The sequence below is a fragment of the Bos javanicus genome, chromosome 17 (assembly GCF_032452875.1).
Source record: "Bos javanicus breed banteng chromosome 17, ARS-OSU_banteng_1.0, whole genome shotgun sequence".
NCBI lineage: Eukaryota > Metazoa > Chordata > Mammalia > Artiodactyla > Bovidae > Bos > Bos javanicus.
The window spans coordinates 44,018,806-44,033,070 of record NC_083884.1 but is presented as its reverse complement, the minus strand read 5'-3'; the positions used below and the strand labels follow the sequence as shown (position 1 = coordinate 44,033,070).

The following is a 14,265-nucleotide window of genomic DNA, read 5'->3' as shown; positions in this document are numbered from 1 at the left end:
TCATTTTTAACATTTGTATAATAGGAAGCAATCTTAGAGAATTGACCTGACCTTCCTTCCTGTAGGACTATTTCACTCTACTTGACATCATAGCATTGGTAGCAGAATCACTTCCTGTGATGTCTGGTGTCTAATCAGACTTTCTTACACTGATACATGTGTTGTTGCCCATGGATGGATGCAAGGTAAACATGTCAACTGTTTGTCAACAGCATAGATGGATAAAGAATCCAGGTGAATGTCTATCTTCGTCCTTAGCCTCTTCCTTCACTTCTCCTACTCTGTATAATGAAGATGAAAATAATAGTTTATTTGAGATCACTTTACTTTCCTTGAAGCCCTAACCCCTTAGTCTTTCCAGGTATTTTTCAAATCTCCTGAAGTATACGGGATGAGGCAGGTACTCAAAATCCCTCCTACTGCTCAAGAAACAACTCAGAATTGTATATTTTAGTATGTGGAACAGCTTCCTTCATGAAAAATAATACATTGTGAGATAGTGCTTAAGAACTGAGGCTCAAAGTCATCTGGATTTATTAAGTTTGAGTTTCTCAGATCCTGCTCAGCTGTTAAATTGGAAAATCACCTAGGTTTCTCTCTTTGTTGATATTTGATTTTCAAAGTGATTTAATTATAAATGTTGACTACTAATTTTAGTTGAAATGAAATCATGCTACTGTTCACATGTAATATTCAAAATAGCCTTAAAGCATTTTATAAAATGTTCTATGTTTGAGAGCGAAAATGAAAGACTGAAGAAATTCCACTGGAGCTAGGAAAAAAATGTGACCTCAGCTTCTTAAACCTAGCCCTGAGTGACAGCTGGCTTCGGGGAGAAATAGGCTGGGAGGTGTCATTTGCTCCTCCAGTTGTCTAGTCCAGGAGACTCTCAGGTCTCAGCTCTCACCTCCTGTGTGCTTGCTTCTCTCCTCCGCATGCCAATGTCGTCTTGTGCCATCGGCCTGGTCTCAGGATTGTCAATGAAAATGAGATCTTTTCTTTCCTAGACCAGTTTCTTACCTGCTTTATCAGTTTCTTCCACAGAGAAGTGAGGCAGGAAGGAAAATCTGTTTTCTTTCTTCCTCCTGTCCTTCCTTTCTTTTATTGAAGTCTAGTTGATTTACAGTGTTATGTTAGTTTCAGGTCTACAACACAGTGATTCATTTACACATGTGTATTCTTTTTCAGATTCTTCATAGATTATTAAAAAATGTTGAGTATAGTTCCCTGTGCTGTACAGTAGGTCCTTGTTGGGGAAATCTGTTTCTTTTCATGTCAGGTGACAAATGTTGAGGCAGGCAGCTTGCCCCTGAGAGGTGAATGTGTCCCTGGGAGCCCATGGTGTTGCGAGAGTCAGACACGACTTAGCGACTCCACCACCACCACCACACCGCAGAGCTAAGTGCTGGGATGACTTCTTTCATTCCATGAATATCACAGTTGGAGCGCTGAAACCCAAGGCGCACAGAACAACTTCAGCTTCCTCGTGTCTGTCCTTTGTTTTGTCTGGTTGTTTTGTTTGGTGTATTTTGATATACTTTGAATTGGTTTGGATTGGGAGATGTTTGGATTGGTTTATAACAAACCAATTATTTATATTTTCTAGCCTTGACTTATAAATGTGGCTAATGATGAGTGTGCTAGCAGAGCCTTCACTGTGCACATGGCACCGAAGTCTCTAAAATGGGCAGTAGAAGCACTAAAGCAGCTCTCAGCATCTCTCATGATGGCTCTGTCCTGATCTCAGGTTGCTGTATTCTGTGCTTCCTCCATCTGTGGCCAACGAGCTGAGGCACAAGCGTCCGGTGCCCGCAAAGAGATATGACAACGTGACTATCCTCTTCAGCGGCATTGTGGGCTTCAATGCTTTCTGCAGCAAGCACGCGTCTGGGGAAGGGGCCATGAAGATTGTCAACCTCCTCAATGACCTCTACACTAGATTTGACACTCTGACGGACTCCCGGAAAAATCCATTTGTTTATAAGGCAAGTCCACGCCCTGTCCGAAAGCAGTGCCATTCATTACTCTGAATTTTCAGACCCTGTCTTCCAATGGCGTGGCAGTCACAGTCCCTGACTGTAGCCCTGCAGCCTGGGTACAGTCAGCTCTCATGCATTCATTGTTTACCATTTTCTTAAATAATTACCTCTTGTTCTAAAATAGTCTCTTCCCTGTAACTCAAATGAATGGAGCAGATGCTTCCCTAGTTAAAATATTTAGCAACTTATTTGCACTTATGTGAATAAATCTGTACACGTGGTTTATCACACATAACATAAACGTAGCATTTGTTTCAGTGCCCTGCCAGAGATATTTTTACTGAAAGGTATAAATGTTTTGCACCGTAGAGAAGTCATGGAGCATAGGAGGGGTGCCAGGGACTCAGACCTGCTTTTAGATAACATCAACTGGAAATAAACAGTCATAAGGCATTTCTGCCCATGGTTTCAGTTAGAAAAAAATTATAACATTGAAAAAATGAAGTCCATGGAATATTGCTTAGTAAAGGCAAGAATGTGAACTAAACCATCCCCAGGCATCTGGAGTCATAGCAGTGCCACAGGGACTATTTATTTTTATGGCCATTTCCTGAGGAACAATGTAACATGGTGTGAGCACATCATAAAGATAAATGGTTAATGACCTGGATGAACCACTGAACTTAGGGAAGTGGTGCTTTGGCCCATCAAACCATCACTGTTTTGAGGGGGAATAGGGTCATAAATTATTCTGCTGGGTCCTAAGGATGTCTAAGGTGAGAAACTAGGACTTACTAGAAGAAAACTAATATTGTGTTCTGTCCCTGCCTGTAATCAGACTTCAAGTGCCAGTTGTGTACATTTTAAATACTGACCAGTTTTCTTCTTGTTGGCATCGAATATATTAGAATTTTAAGAGAGTCGGGGGAGGAAAGTTGAAAGTTATTGATGGCAAATGGAAAAGCATGTTTTGTGTAAGGGTGGCACATGAATCAGTCATGCTTGTACTAACCGGTCTGCACCCTACCAGGTGGAGACTGTCGGGGACAAGTACATGACAGTGAGCGGGCTGCCGGAGCCATGCATCCACCACGCACGGTCCATCTGCCACCTGGCCTTGGATATGATGGAGATTGCTGGCCAGGTCCAAGTAGATGGTGAATCTGTTCAGGTTAGTAGGTAAAACATGTATTTTAATGGTCGTAATAGGCCTTTTGTACAACTGATTTATATTCTTGACCAGCTAGTCATTCATTATGCATAAGGAATTGCATCTTGACAACAAAGATTAAATATTTTTAATGTTTTTTTAATTGAAGTATATTTTACAATGTTGTGTTAGTTTCTACTGTACAGCAATATGATTCAGTTATATACATATGTATGTGCGTTTTTTTTCACATTCTTTTCCATTATGGTTTAATTCAGGATATTGAGTAGAGTTCTCTGTGCTATTCAGTAGGTCCTTGTTGTGTATCTATTTTATATATAGTGGTGTGTATCTGCTAATCCCAAACTCCTATTTTATCCCTCCTCCACCCCCTTTCCTCTTTGGTAACCACGGGTCTGTTCTCTATGTCTATGAGTCTGTTTCTGTTTCACGGATAAGTTCATTTGTGTCAAATTTTAGATTCCACATATAAATGGTATCATATGATATTTGTCTTTGTCTGACTTCACTTCCTATGCTTGGTCCCTCCATGTTGCTGCAAATGGCATTATTTCATTCTTCTTATGGCTGAGTAAAATTGTATTGTATACATATACTACATCTTCCCTATCCATTCATCTCTCAGTGGACACTTAAGTTGCTTCTGTGTCCTGGTTGTTGTAAACAGTGCTTCTATGAACATTGAGGTGCATGTGTATTTTTTTTTTATTTTATTTTTAAACTTTACAATATTGTATTGGTTTTACCAAATATCGAAATGAATCCGCCACAGGTATACATGTGTTCCCCATCCTGAACCCCCCTCCTCCCTCCCTCCCCATACCATCCCTCTGGGTCGTCCCAGTGCACCAGCCCCAAGCATCCAGTATCGTGCATCGAACCTGGACTGGCGACTCGTTCCATATATGATATTATACGTATTTCAGTGCCATTCTCCCAAATCATCCCACCCTCTCCCTCTCCCACAGAGTCCAAAAGACTGTTCTATACATCAGTGTCTCTTTTGCTGTCTCGTACACAGGGTTATTGTTACCATCTTTCTAAATTCCATATATATGCGTTAGTATACTGTATTGGTGCTTTTCTTTCTGGCTTACTTCACTCCATATAAAAGGCTCCAGTTTCATCCACCTCATTAGAACTAATTCAAATGTATTCTTTTAAATGGCTGAGTAATACTCCATTGTGTTATATGTATTTGAATTAAAGTTTTCTTTGGATGTGTGCCCCACAGAGGGATTGCTGGATCATATGGCAGATCTATTTTTAGTTTTTTAAGGAACCTCCATACTGTTCTCCACAGGGGCTGCACCAACTTATATTCCCAGCAACAGTGTAGGAGGGTTCCATTTTCTCCACACCCTCTCCAGCATTTGTTATTTGTAGACTTTTTAATGATGGCTGTTCTGACCAGTGTGAACTGATACTTCATTGTAGTTTTGATTTGCATTTCTCTAATAATTAGTGATGTTGAACATCATTTCATGTGCCTTTTGGCATCTGTATAAACAAAGACTAATATTTTATTGAACCTATTATATTACATTCTTACATAGAAATGGGAAATCTGTCCATCTATTTGAAATTACCTTCTTTATTCCATGTGCTGAAAGTCATGAGGATGAGATTAAAACCCCCTGTCCCTTCTGGTTTATTTTTTAAAATCTCTTTCCTAAATCTAATGTAAGTGGCCAGATTCATACTTTTGAAAGCTCCAAAGAATGTTTCTCTCATGCCAGATTTTGTGAGGGTTTTTGTCTGTAATATGTTTGGAGTTCTAGAGAGTTCTTATGATTTTTATATGATGACTCTGAATTCTTTAGTCTAGCGTGAGCAATAATTCCTATTATTGAATGTATTGAACCAGAGCTTTGATTCTGCAGATAACAATCGGGATCCACACAGGGGAGGTAGTGACCGGAGTCATAGGACAGAGGATGCCTCGCTACTGTCTTTTTGGAAACACTGTCAACCTCACAAGCCGAACAGAAACCACTGGAGAAAAAGGGAAAATAAATGTGTCTGAATATACATACAGGTTAGAGAACACATCTAGGTATCTACTGACTTGAAAAATGTCTGTTTGCAGCTGCTTTAATTCCCTGGGTGATTTTATTACCTTTTACAGTTATCAACTCTGCTTTTAGGATTACTATTATTTTTCAATTAAACAAAAACAAAACAAAAAACTGGTGTGTTGTTCTTTTTTTGGTCACACCATGGTATGTGGGATCTTAGTTCCCCAACCAGGGATCAAACCTGGGGTCCCAGCATTGGGAGTGTGGAGTCTTAACCACTGGACCACCAGGGAAGTCTTGGGATTATTTATTTTTTATTTGAGAAGATTGTGTCATTATTTCCATTTTAAATGATTCTACATACTCTTAGGGATTTCTGCTGTGGTATTTTTACTAAAGCCTTGGTACCTTTAAATAATTTACTGTGTGTCATTCCTGTCTCTCTTTATAACTTTGATGTATGTTACTTTCTCTGTGCGACCATACAGCAAGCTTCTCTGCCTGTTCCCTGTCCCCTTCTAGATGTCTCATGACACCAGAAAATTCAGACCCGCAATTCCATTTGGAGCACAGAGGCCCCGTGTCCATGAAGGGCAAAAAGGAGCCAATGCAAGTTTGGTTTCTATCCAGAAAAAATACAGGAACAGAGGTATGACTCATCAGAGTATAATTCCTTTTTTAAGACAGGGTATGAATATGGGGAGCTAAATCATAATCTCTGAAAATATGTTTCATTTGCAAAGAATTCTTGCTTACATGAACTTGTAAGTACAGCAGCGGAAACACTGACCCATTAGTGAGCTGGTTAGAACAATGCAGCTGCTAGGGGAGACCTGATGGCTGACAGTTTTGTCCTTTAATGAAATTAAAACCAAAAGCACTGGAGAGAGAGAAGCCCTGATTTTGGTTCTTCTGCCGTAATCTGGCTGGAGCCCCACAAGTGAGTGGGCGGTGAGGGGCGTCCCTGGCCCCCTCCCCAGTGCCCTGGGTTGCCATGTGGTCACTGCCAGGGCTGAGACAACATGACCATCTTCAAGGGTGGTTTCCTAACCACGATGCTCCAGATCCTTCTAAGGCCACACCATCACCTTGTGGAATGTTTGGGGATCTTTGGACATGCTAGTCCCTGGTGGGTCTTTCCTGGAGTTCAGTTCAGTTCAGTTCAGTCGCTCAGTTGTGTCCGACTCTTCACGACCCCATGAATCACAGCACACTAGGCCTCCCTGTCCATCACCAACTCCCGGAGTTTACTCAAACTCATGTCCATTGCGTCGGTGATGCCATCCAGCCATCTCATCCTCTGTCGTCCCTTCTCCTCCTGCCCGCAGTCCCTCCCAGCATCAAGGTCTTTTCCAATGTGTCAACTCCGCATGAGGTGGCCAAAGTATTGGAGTTTCAGCTTCAGCATCAGCCCTTCCAACGAACACCCAGGACTGATCTTGAGAGAAGAGTGATTTATGCATGTCTAGAATCTAAATAATTCCTCAGGGAAGCTATAGATTCGTGCTCATGCTATGGCTGTACTCCATCCAGAACCCATGTGCTGGGGGATAGCACTGGGGTTTGCTCGGGGGTCCTATGGCCCACCGTGGCTCACGACACCAAGGTCCCACCAGCCTTGCCCCTCTTTCAGTGGGCTGTGTCAGAAACAAGCCCGATGCTCTATTCCCTGTTGATGTACTGGTTCTGTAGAGGGGGAGAGACTCCTTGTATGTATTTTCCTGGATGTGCACATTCCCTAAAAATGCTTTTAGAATAGAAGTCGTAAAAGGAATGAAATGCCAAGTTGTAAAATATTTATCTTTATCTTCTTTTCACTGTTTTCACTTAAAATAATTTACTCTGGCACTAGCATGCTTCCAGATGTTCTGATAAATTAGTTTGCTTGAAGCTTTGTTCCTTTTATTTGGGTGGCTGTTTCAGCCAACCTGATGGTGGGAACGGCTTAAAAAAGTGGTAGATATGAATGCAGAGCAAATTTTATTTAAAAAAAAAAGAAAATATTTTGAGGAATCCTACAAGCTTTCTTATCACTGAAAACTAATCCCCTATTTACTTGACTTTTTAAAGGAAACGGAGCAGGATGAAAACTGAATCCTGGACTGTGGGGTTAAGATCGCAGGTTGAGGTCCAGTCTACCCCTAACAGATGCCATGCCCAGGACCAGTGATTCCCTCCGTCCTTTTCATGTTTCCCCAAGCCTTTCTCCTGTGTATCTCTTTCCTTATTCATTATTCAACTTTAGCTCTGCTTTTGATTATTTTTGAGGTTTAGTATGTTATCTGAAGTTTGGCTTTGTGTGGCTGATGTGAGCTTCACATGTCTTCAGATCGACTACGCATCGCCTGGCATGGTGGTTTTCAAGTAGTGGGCACCCAATAAATATTTGGTGAATTTAATTAAATGAAACTGAACAGTATTCAGCCATGTGTATATATATATATCATGGTTTTCCACATCTGTTCAGTGTCTCTATGTGTGTATATTTTAATGACTATAACATATAAAAAGGTTTTATTGTGTTGGTGCATATCATTATAGAAATCGTTTTCTAAAGGAGTGATTTCAGAATTTTAGGGGAAAAATGCCATTTATTTTCAGACTCCATATATCATGCTAAGAAAACAGTGTCCATTTAGAATTATGTTAATTTCCCTTCAGAAATAGAGAATATACTTCTTTGCTATTAAACTATTAGGTTATTCATTCAGATCATGTGGCGATTACAGTTCCTCTAAAATGCTGTCCTTTGCACTGTATCCTTTGCATTATAAATCTCATTAACCTCATGCAGCTGTTGGTGAAGGCAGCACTGTTTCACAATGAGCTATTGCATTAGCTGGGAGTAAACGTTAGGGGCTCTAACTACATCCAAGGATGAAGCGGGAAGCGCAGCTGGGGTGTTTTGGTTGGTCAGAGCCCTTCTTGGCCCTTTCTTCCCAGAAAAGAGCTCCTTTGTCTTAGCTCACAAGAACTTGATTCTATCCAGGGTGCCATCTTGAGAAAAGTTACTTTAATTTCAACATAGAGTGCATTCCTGTTGGAATCATCACCTGTTGTTCTTCATTATCTCTGATAATTTATTAATATCTATCTTTATAAAATACAGGACCACTACTTTTGTGTAAAAATGTTTGTCTTTAAATATAGCATTTCCTATCAGCACGTTGATAACCTGTATAAATGTTCCATGTTCATGTGTAAGAGAACCTGTAATAAATTATTTTTTCCACTTGTCTCTAGATGGTTTTTGATTCAATAAAAATGATGTGAATGCTCTTATTGGTCTTTTGACTAGTGCCATTTCTGGAAATATGTCTTATCATTTTGCCTCTGATAGACTTTCATTTTGAATCCCTGCTTTAATGGTAAAGCTGAGTGGCTCCTATTCCTCAGGACTATTCCTATATGATATTTTTTTTTAGGATCAACACAGTGACAGCAGCAAGACCAGCACTGGGTGGTGGGGGAGTGGATACACAGATACATGGGAAGTGACATCAGCTCTTGAAGAGCCTCCCACATTTTGGGAGTGAAAGACATGTGTCTAAGTAACTAAACTATTTGATATTCATAGTGATTTTATTGTTCAGTAGCTCAGTCGTGTCCAACTCTTTGTGACCCCATGGACTGTGGCACACCAGGCTTCCCTGTCCTTCACCATCTTGCTCAAACTCATATCCATTGAGTCTATGATTCATATTGATAAAACGTGTTCAAGACACAGAAAGAATACTTAGAGAATGAGAACCAGGAGGGATCAGAGAGAGGAGGGAACCAGCTAGATTTTGTGAAGGCTTGTCTAAAGCTGAATGAATTCATCCCTTCTCTGTGGTTTCCTTCTGTTCAGCCCTCTTGTGTACCACACACATACACACACAAAAGAACAAAATATTATGTAAAGGTAGGAGATCCTCACTTTGAATTGAGGATATATGTCTATGTTTTTTGGATGGGGAGCTTACCAGGTGGCTCAATGGTAAAGAATTCGCCTGCCAATGCAGGAGATGAAGGAGACTTGGGTTCCATCTCTGGATCAGGAAGATCCCCTGGAGGAGTAAATGGCAACCCACTGCAGTATTCTTGCCTGGAGAATTCCATGGACAGAGGAGCCTGGTGGGTTAATATTCATTGGGTCACAAAGAGTTGGACACGACTGAGTGACTCACTCAGTCAGTTCAGTTGCTGAGTCATGTCCAACTCTTTGTGACGCCATGGACTAAGCGCACACAAATATATTTTGGAACCAATTCATTATTCGATTTTATTTGCATCCATGATTCACCAGATGATGTATTCTGTTTCTTTGTCACTGAAGGGTGTGACGTTGCGATTTGTAATAAAAATTCTATATGATTGGTCCTAGTCCCTATCCTCATTTCTGGCTCAGAGCTCCGGAAAACCACAGGAAATTCCTAAGAGATGAAAAATGACAAAGGCGCCTATTGTTATGTTAATAAAGCGACCCTGGGACTTCAGTGGGGTGGGGGCTGAAGGTGGTTGTTGCCAGGTGAGCCGACTAGGAATTCCACCCTGATCTCTGTTTTCTGGGAGGGGAGACGGTTGTTGTCATTTAGTCGCTAAGTCTTGTCCTACTCTTTTGCGACCCCATGGACTGTAGCCTGCCACGCTCCTCTGTCCATGTGAGGGGAGCAGTTTTGGAGTTTAAATCCTTGCTAGTTGGGCTGGTGGGCAAGGGGAATTTCTGGTGGGTGTAAAGCTCTGTGTCTTTTCCATCAGGCTGTTTCTGAATCACATCCTTTCATGATAAATCGGTCATCTAGTTAGTAAAATGGTTCCCTGAGTTTGTTTCTCTCTAGCAGAATAATCAAACCCAAATAGGGAGTGTGGGGACCTTGGCCCTATAGCCACTTGGTTAGAATTACAGGTGACAGGGTGACTTTGCCTTGATCTCTTAAGTGGGGGATGTTCTTGCAGGACTGAGCCATTAACCTGGGGAATTGGATGTGATATTGGGTCGACGGTGTCAGAACTGAGTTGAAGTGTAGGACATCCAGCTGGATTCTGAGAATTGCTCTGCGGTGTGTGAAGAAAACACACCCCACATTATAAATGGGTGCAGATTGTTGAAGGGGAAAAAGGAACCAATTCTCTGCTCACCTCTAAGATTTCCCTTTGCAACCTTGCTAATGGCTCTCAGAACCGCTAGAGGGCAGCAGAGGATGCTGTTTAGAATCTAAGGGCCGGAGGGGGGGAGTGAGGACACAGGGTCTCTCACAGGAAGTGCTACTCGCTCACCCTCTTGGCTCTGCACTGAAGGGCACTTCCTGTGTGCAACCTCGGATTTTTCCCTCCCACCGTCCCTTACCTACAGTCAAAAGTATATCATAAAAATAATTGTTTTTACCCCATTATGACCATTCGTGTAGCTTGAAATCTATTCACACGTATCATGGTCAGAAATTTCACCCACAATTTTTATGCTAATTCTGTAGGAAGGTGTGAAAATTTGTTAAAACAAGCAATTTGTTCTAGAAACTATAATTTTGTACAGAATCATTTTAGGTGAGCTAAGTTGCATGTAGCTCGTGTTAAAATGATTGCTTCTTGCTACTTCTACCGTATTGGAGAGATGACATATAATAGTGTAGATTTTAAAAACCAAACCAAAACAAAAATCACTGTACAGAGAGTTGAGAGCCCATATCCAGTTATGGCAAGGCTAACCCTGTGATCTTGCCACATTCTCTAACTTCTTAAATCCCTGATCTGTGAAAAGAGCTGGTCAAGATGATGTCTAAAGAAGATTCTTGCTCTGAAATTCCAACATTTCTTTGGTGAAAGTTCCAGAACAGGGATGCTATGATTTTGGCCTGACCACTGGGGAATTCTCAGAAAAACAACCCAAATTCTTAACTGAACTCCTTTTAATCGTCAAGGAACAATGAGGAGATCAACTGGGGGGCTTTAAAGCAAATTTCTAAGAAATAAACAGCTCTCTGGAAAACACCTGTTGGAGACTTGACTCCAAGCTAAAATCACAATGACTAGGTTATATTAGTGTATTTGTATTAATGCATATGTTTCTATTATAAGCTAGCCCTATAATATTTACCTAATCAGGTTCAAATTCTTTAATAAAGAGTTGGACTTTTGATTCTTTAAATATAAGGGGAGAAAATGTACCTCTATTTCATGCAGAAATCCTTTTGAATAGAAGATAACCTCTTAAAAATTAAAGACAAGATGTGTCAATGAGTAGTATATATAGAGGTTTTTATTATTACCAATAATATTTACTGCCCATTTTGTACTAATTTACAAAACATTCCCCAGTAAAAAAGAAATCCATAGTCAAGAAAGCCTTCCTCAGTGACCAATGCAAATAAATAGAGGAAAACAATAGAATGGGAAAGATTAGAGATCTCGTCAAGAAAATTAGAGATACCAAGGGAATATTTAATGCAGAGATAAAGGACAGAAATGGTATGGACCTAACAGAAGCAGAAAATATTGAGAAGAGGTGGCAAGAATACACAGAAGAACTATACAAAAAAGATTTTAATGACCCAGATAACCACAATGGCATGATCACTCACCTAGAGCCAGACATCCTGGAGTGTGAAGTCAAGTGGGCCTGGAAAACATCACTACAGAGAAAGCTAGTGGAGGGGATGGAATCCCAGCTGAGCTAGTTAAAATCCTAAAAGATGATGCTGTTAAAATGCTGCACTCAATATGCCATGAAATTTGGAAAACTCATCAGTGGCCACAGAAATGGAAAAGTTCAGTTTTTATTCCAAACCCAAAGAAAGGAAATGCCAAAGAATGTTAAAACTACCAGATAATTCTACTCATCTCTTACACAGTAGCAAGGTAATGCTCAAAATTCTCTAAATGAGGCTTCAAAGATACGTGAACCAAGAACTTCCATATTTTTCAAGCTGGATTTAGAAAAGTCAGAGTAATCAGAGATCAAATTGCCAAAATCTGTTGAGTCATAGAAAAAACAAGAGAATTCCAGAAAAACATCTGCTTGATTGACTACTCTAAAGCCTTTGACTGTGTGGATCACAACAAACTGTGGAAAATTCTGAAAGAGGTGGGAATACCAGACCACCTGACCTGCCTTCTGAGAATCTGTATGCAGGTAAAGAAGCAACAGTTAGAACTGGACATGGCACAATGGACTGGTTCCAAATTGGGAAGGGAGTATGTCAAGGCTGTATATTGTCACCTTGCTTATTTAACTTATATGCAGAGTACATCATAAGAAATGCCAGGCTGGATGTAGCACAAGCTGGAATCAAGACTACTGGGAGAAATATCAATAACCTGAGATATGCAGATGACACCACCCTTGTGGGAGAAAGTGAAAAGGAACTAAAATGCCTCTTGATGAAAGAGAAAGAGAAGAGTGAAAAAGCTGACTTAAAACTCATGTTCAAAGAACTAAGATCTTGGCATCAAGTCCCATCACTTTATGGCAAATGGATGGGGAAACAATGGAAACAGTGACAGACTATTTTTTTGAGCTCCAAAATCACTGCAGATGGTGACTGCAGCCATGAAATTAAAAGATGCTTGCTCCTTGGAAGAAAAGTTATAACCAACCTAGACAGCATATTAAAAAGCAGAGACATTACTTTGCCAATAAAGGTCCATCTAGTCAAAGCTATGGTTTTTCCAGTAGTCATGTATGGATGTGAGAGTTGGACTATAAAGAAAGCTGAATGCTGAAGAATTGATGCTTTTGAACTGTGATGTTGGAGAAGACTGTTGAGAGTCCTTTGGACAGCAAGGAGATGAAACAAGTCAATCCTAAAGGAAATCAGTCCTGAATATTCAGTGGAAGGACTGATGCTAAATCTGAAGCTCCAGTACTTTGGCCATCTGATGCAAAGAACTGACTTATTGGAAAACACCCTGATGCTTGGAAAGATTGAAGGCAAGAAGAGAAAGGAACAACAGAGGATGAGATGGTTGGATGGCATCACCGACTTGATGGACTTGAATTTGAGCAAGCTCTGGAAGTTGGTGATGGCCAGGAAGCCTGGTGTGCTGCAGTCCATGGAGTCACAAAGAGTCAGACATGATTGATTGACTGAACTGAACTGTGTTATACAGTAGGACCTTGCTTATTCATTCTATATATAACAGCTTGCATCTGCTAACTCCAAACTCTCAATCCATCCTTCCCCCATATCCCTCCCTTTTGGCAACCATCAATCTGTTCTCTATGTCCTTGATTTTGTTTCTGTTTCATAGATAGATTCATTTGTATCACTTTAAGATTCCACATAAAATGAGAAAAATTAGTTTTATCTGAGAGATTTTTAGGAAAATATTTAAGCAATAAGAAATTGGACCTTTTTGTAAGTTACTAACATTTAGTAACTTAATGTTTTGGGATGATAAAGGACCTTTCATTTTCACATGATCATTCTTTTGAAATTTTTGCATAAGAAGCAATTATGAGGCACAAAGCAGCACCTATTATCTTTTGACAAATCTAAGCCTCTTTATAAAGATCGAGTTCATCACTTGGGAACCACCCACACTCCATTTCTCCTGTTCATTTGTATTCCTGTAAAGATTGTTCTTTCCCTGACGACCTCAAACTCCCCAAAACTGCTATTTTTGCAGTGACAAGAATATTACCCAAGTATTAACTAAAAATGAATCATGCAAAAGACAGCTAATAGATGTTTTGCACACATATGTACATGAACAGTTTTTACTTTGCTTGTGCTCAGCAAATTGTCCCAGAACCATAGGGACTCTTCAGACTTTAGTGGGAATAAATGTCTCTATCACACTGACACAAGCCCTTCTCTGGGATTTTTGTCAAAAAGTTGCCCTTGGTGTATGAGTTTTTGAGGTTGAGAAACTCTTTAAATACAGCTCTTTGCATTTCCTAACATGTAAAGCCTTTTTAAAAGGAGTTCTTTTAAAAATAGTGTCAACAATATAATAAAAGTTACAAACTCATTTTTAAAATGGCATTTCTTGAAATGTTGTCCATATTATAACCACTAATTGAATTTAGAAGATAGGCACAAGCTGAGATGGGAGTAATCATAACTCCTGCTGTCCTTGAAGCTCACAACAAAGCTTACACCACCAGGCGGCAATC

General features: G+C 40.2%; 1 protein-coding gene across 2 annotated transcripts in view; it reads left to right on the top strand.

Annotated features, from left to right (window-relative positions):
• The window catches only part of GUCY1B1 (guanylate cyclase 1 soluble subunit beta 1), a 62,967-nt gene extending 54,517 nt beyond the window's left edge, over positions 1-8,450 (top strand). For both annotated transcript variants that reach the window (XM_061384347.1, XM_061384348.1), the window contains exons 10-14: positions 1,748-1,985; positions 3,010-3,150; positions 5,034-5,188; positions 5,691-5,817; positions 7,239-8,450. In XM_061384347.1, coding sequence (XP_061240331.1) covers positions 1,748-1,985; positions 3,010-3,150; positions 5,034-5,188; positions 5,691-5,817; positions 7,239-7,262 — 685 coding nt within the window. In that variant the 3' untranslated portion in view covers positions 7,263-8,450. The remainder of the gene's footprint in view (positions 1-1,747; positions 1,986-3,009; positions 3,151-5,033; positions 5,189-5,690; positions 5,818-7,238) is intronic.
• Positions 8,451-14,265: the final 5,815 nt, after the last annotated feature.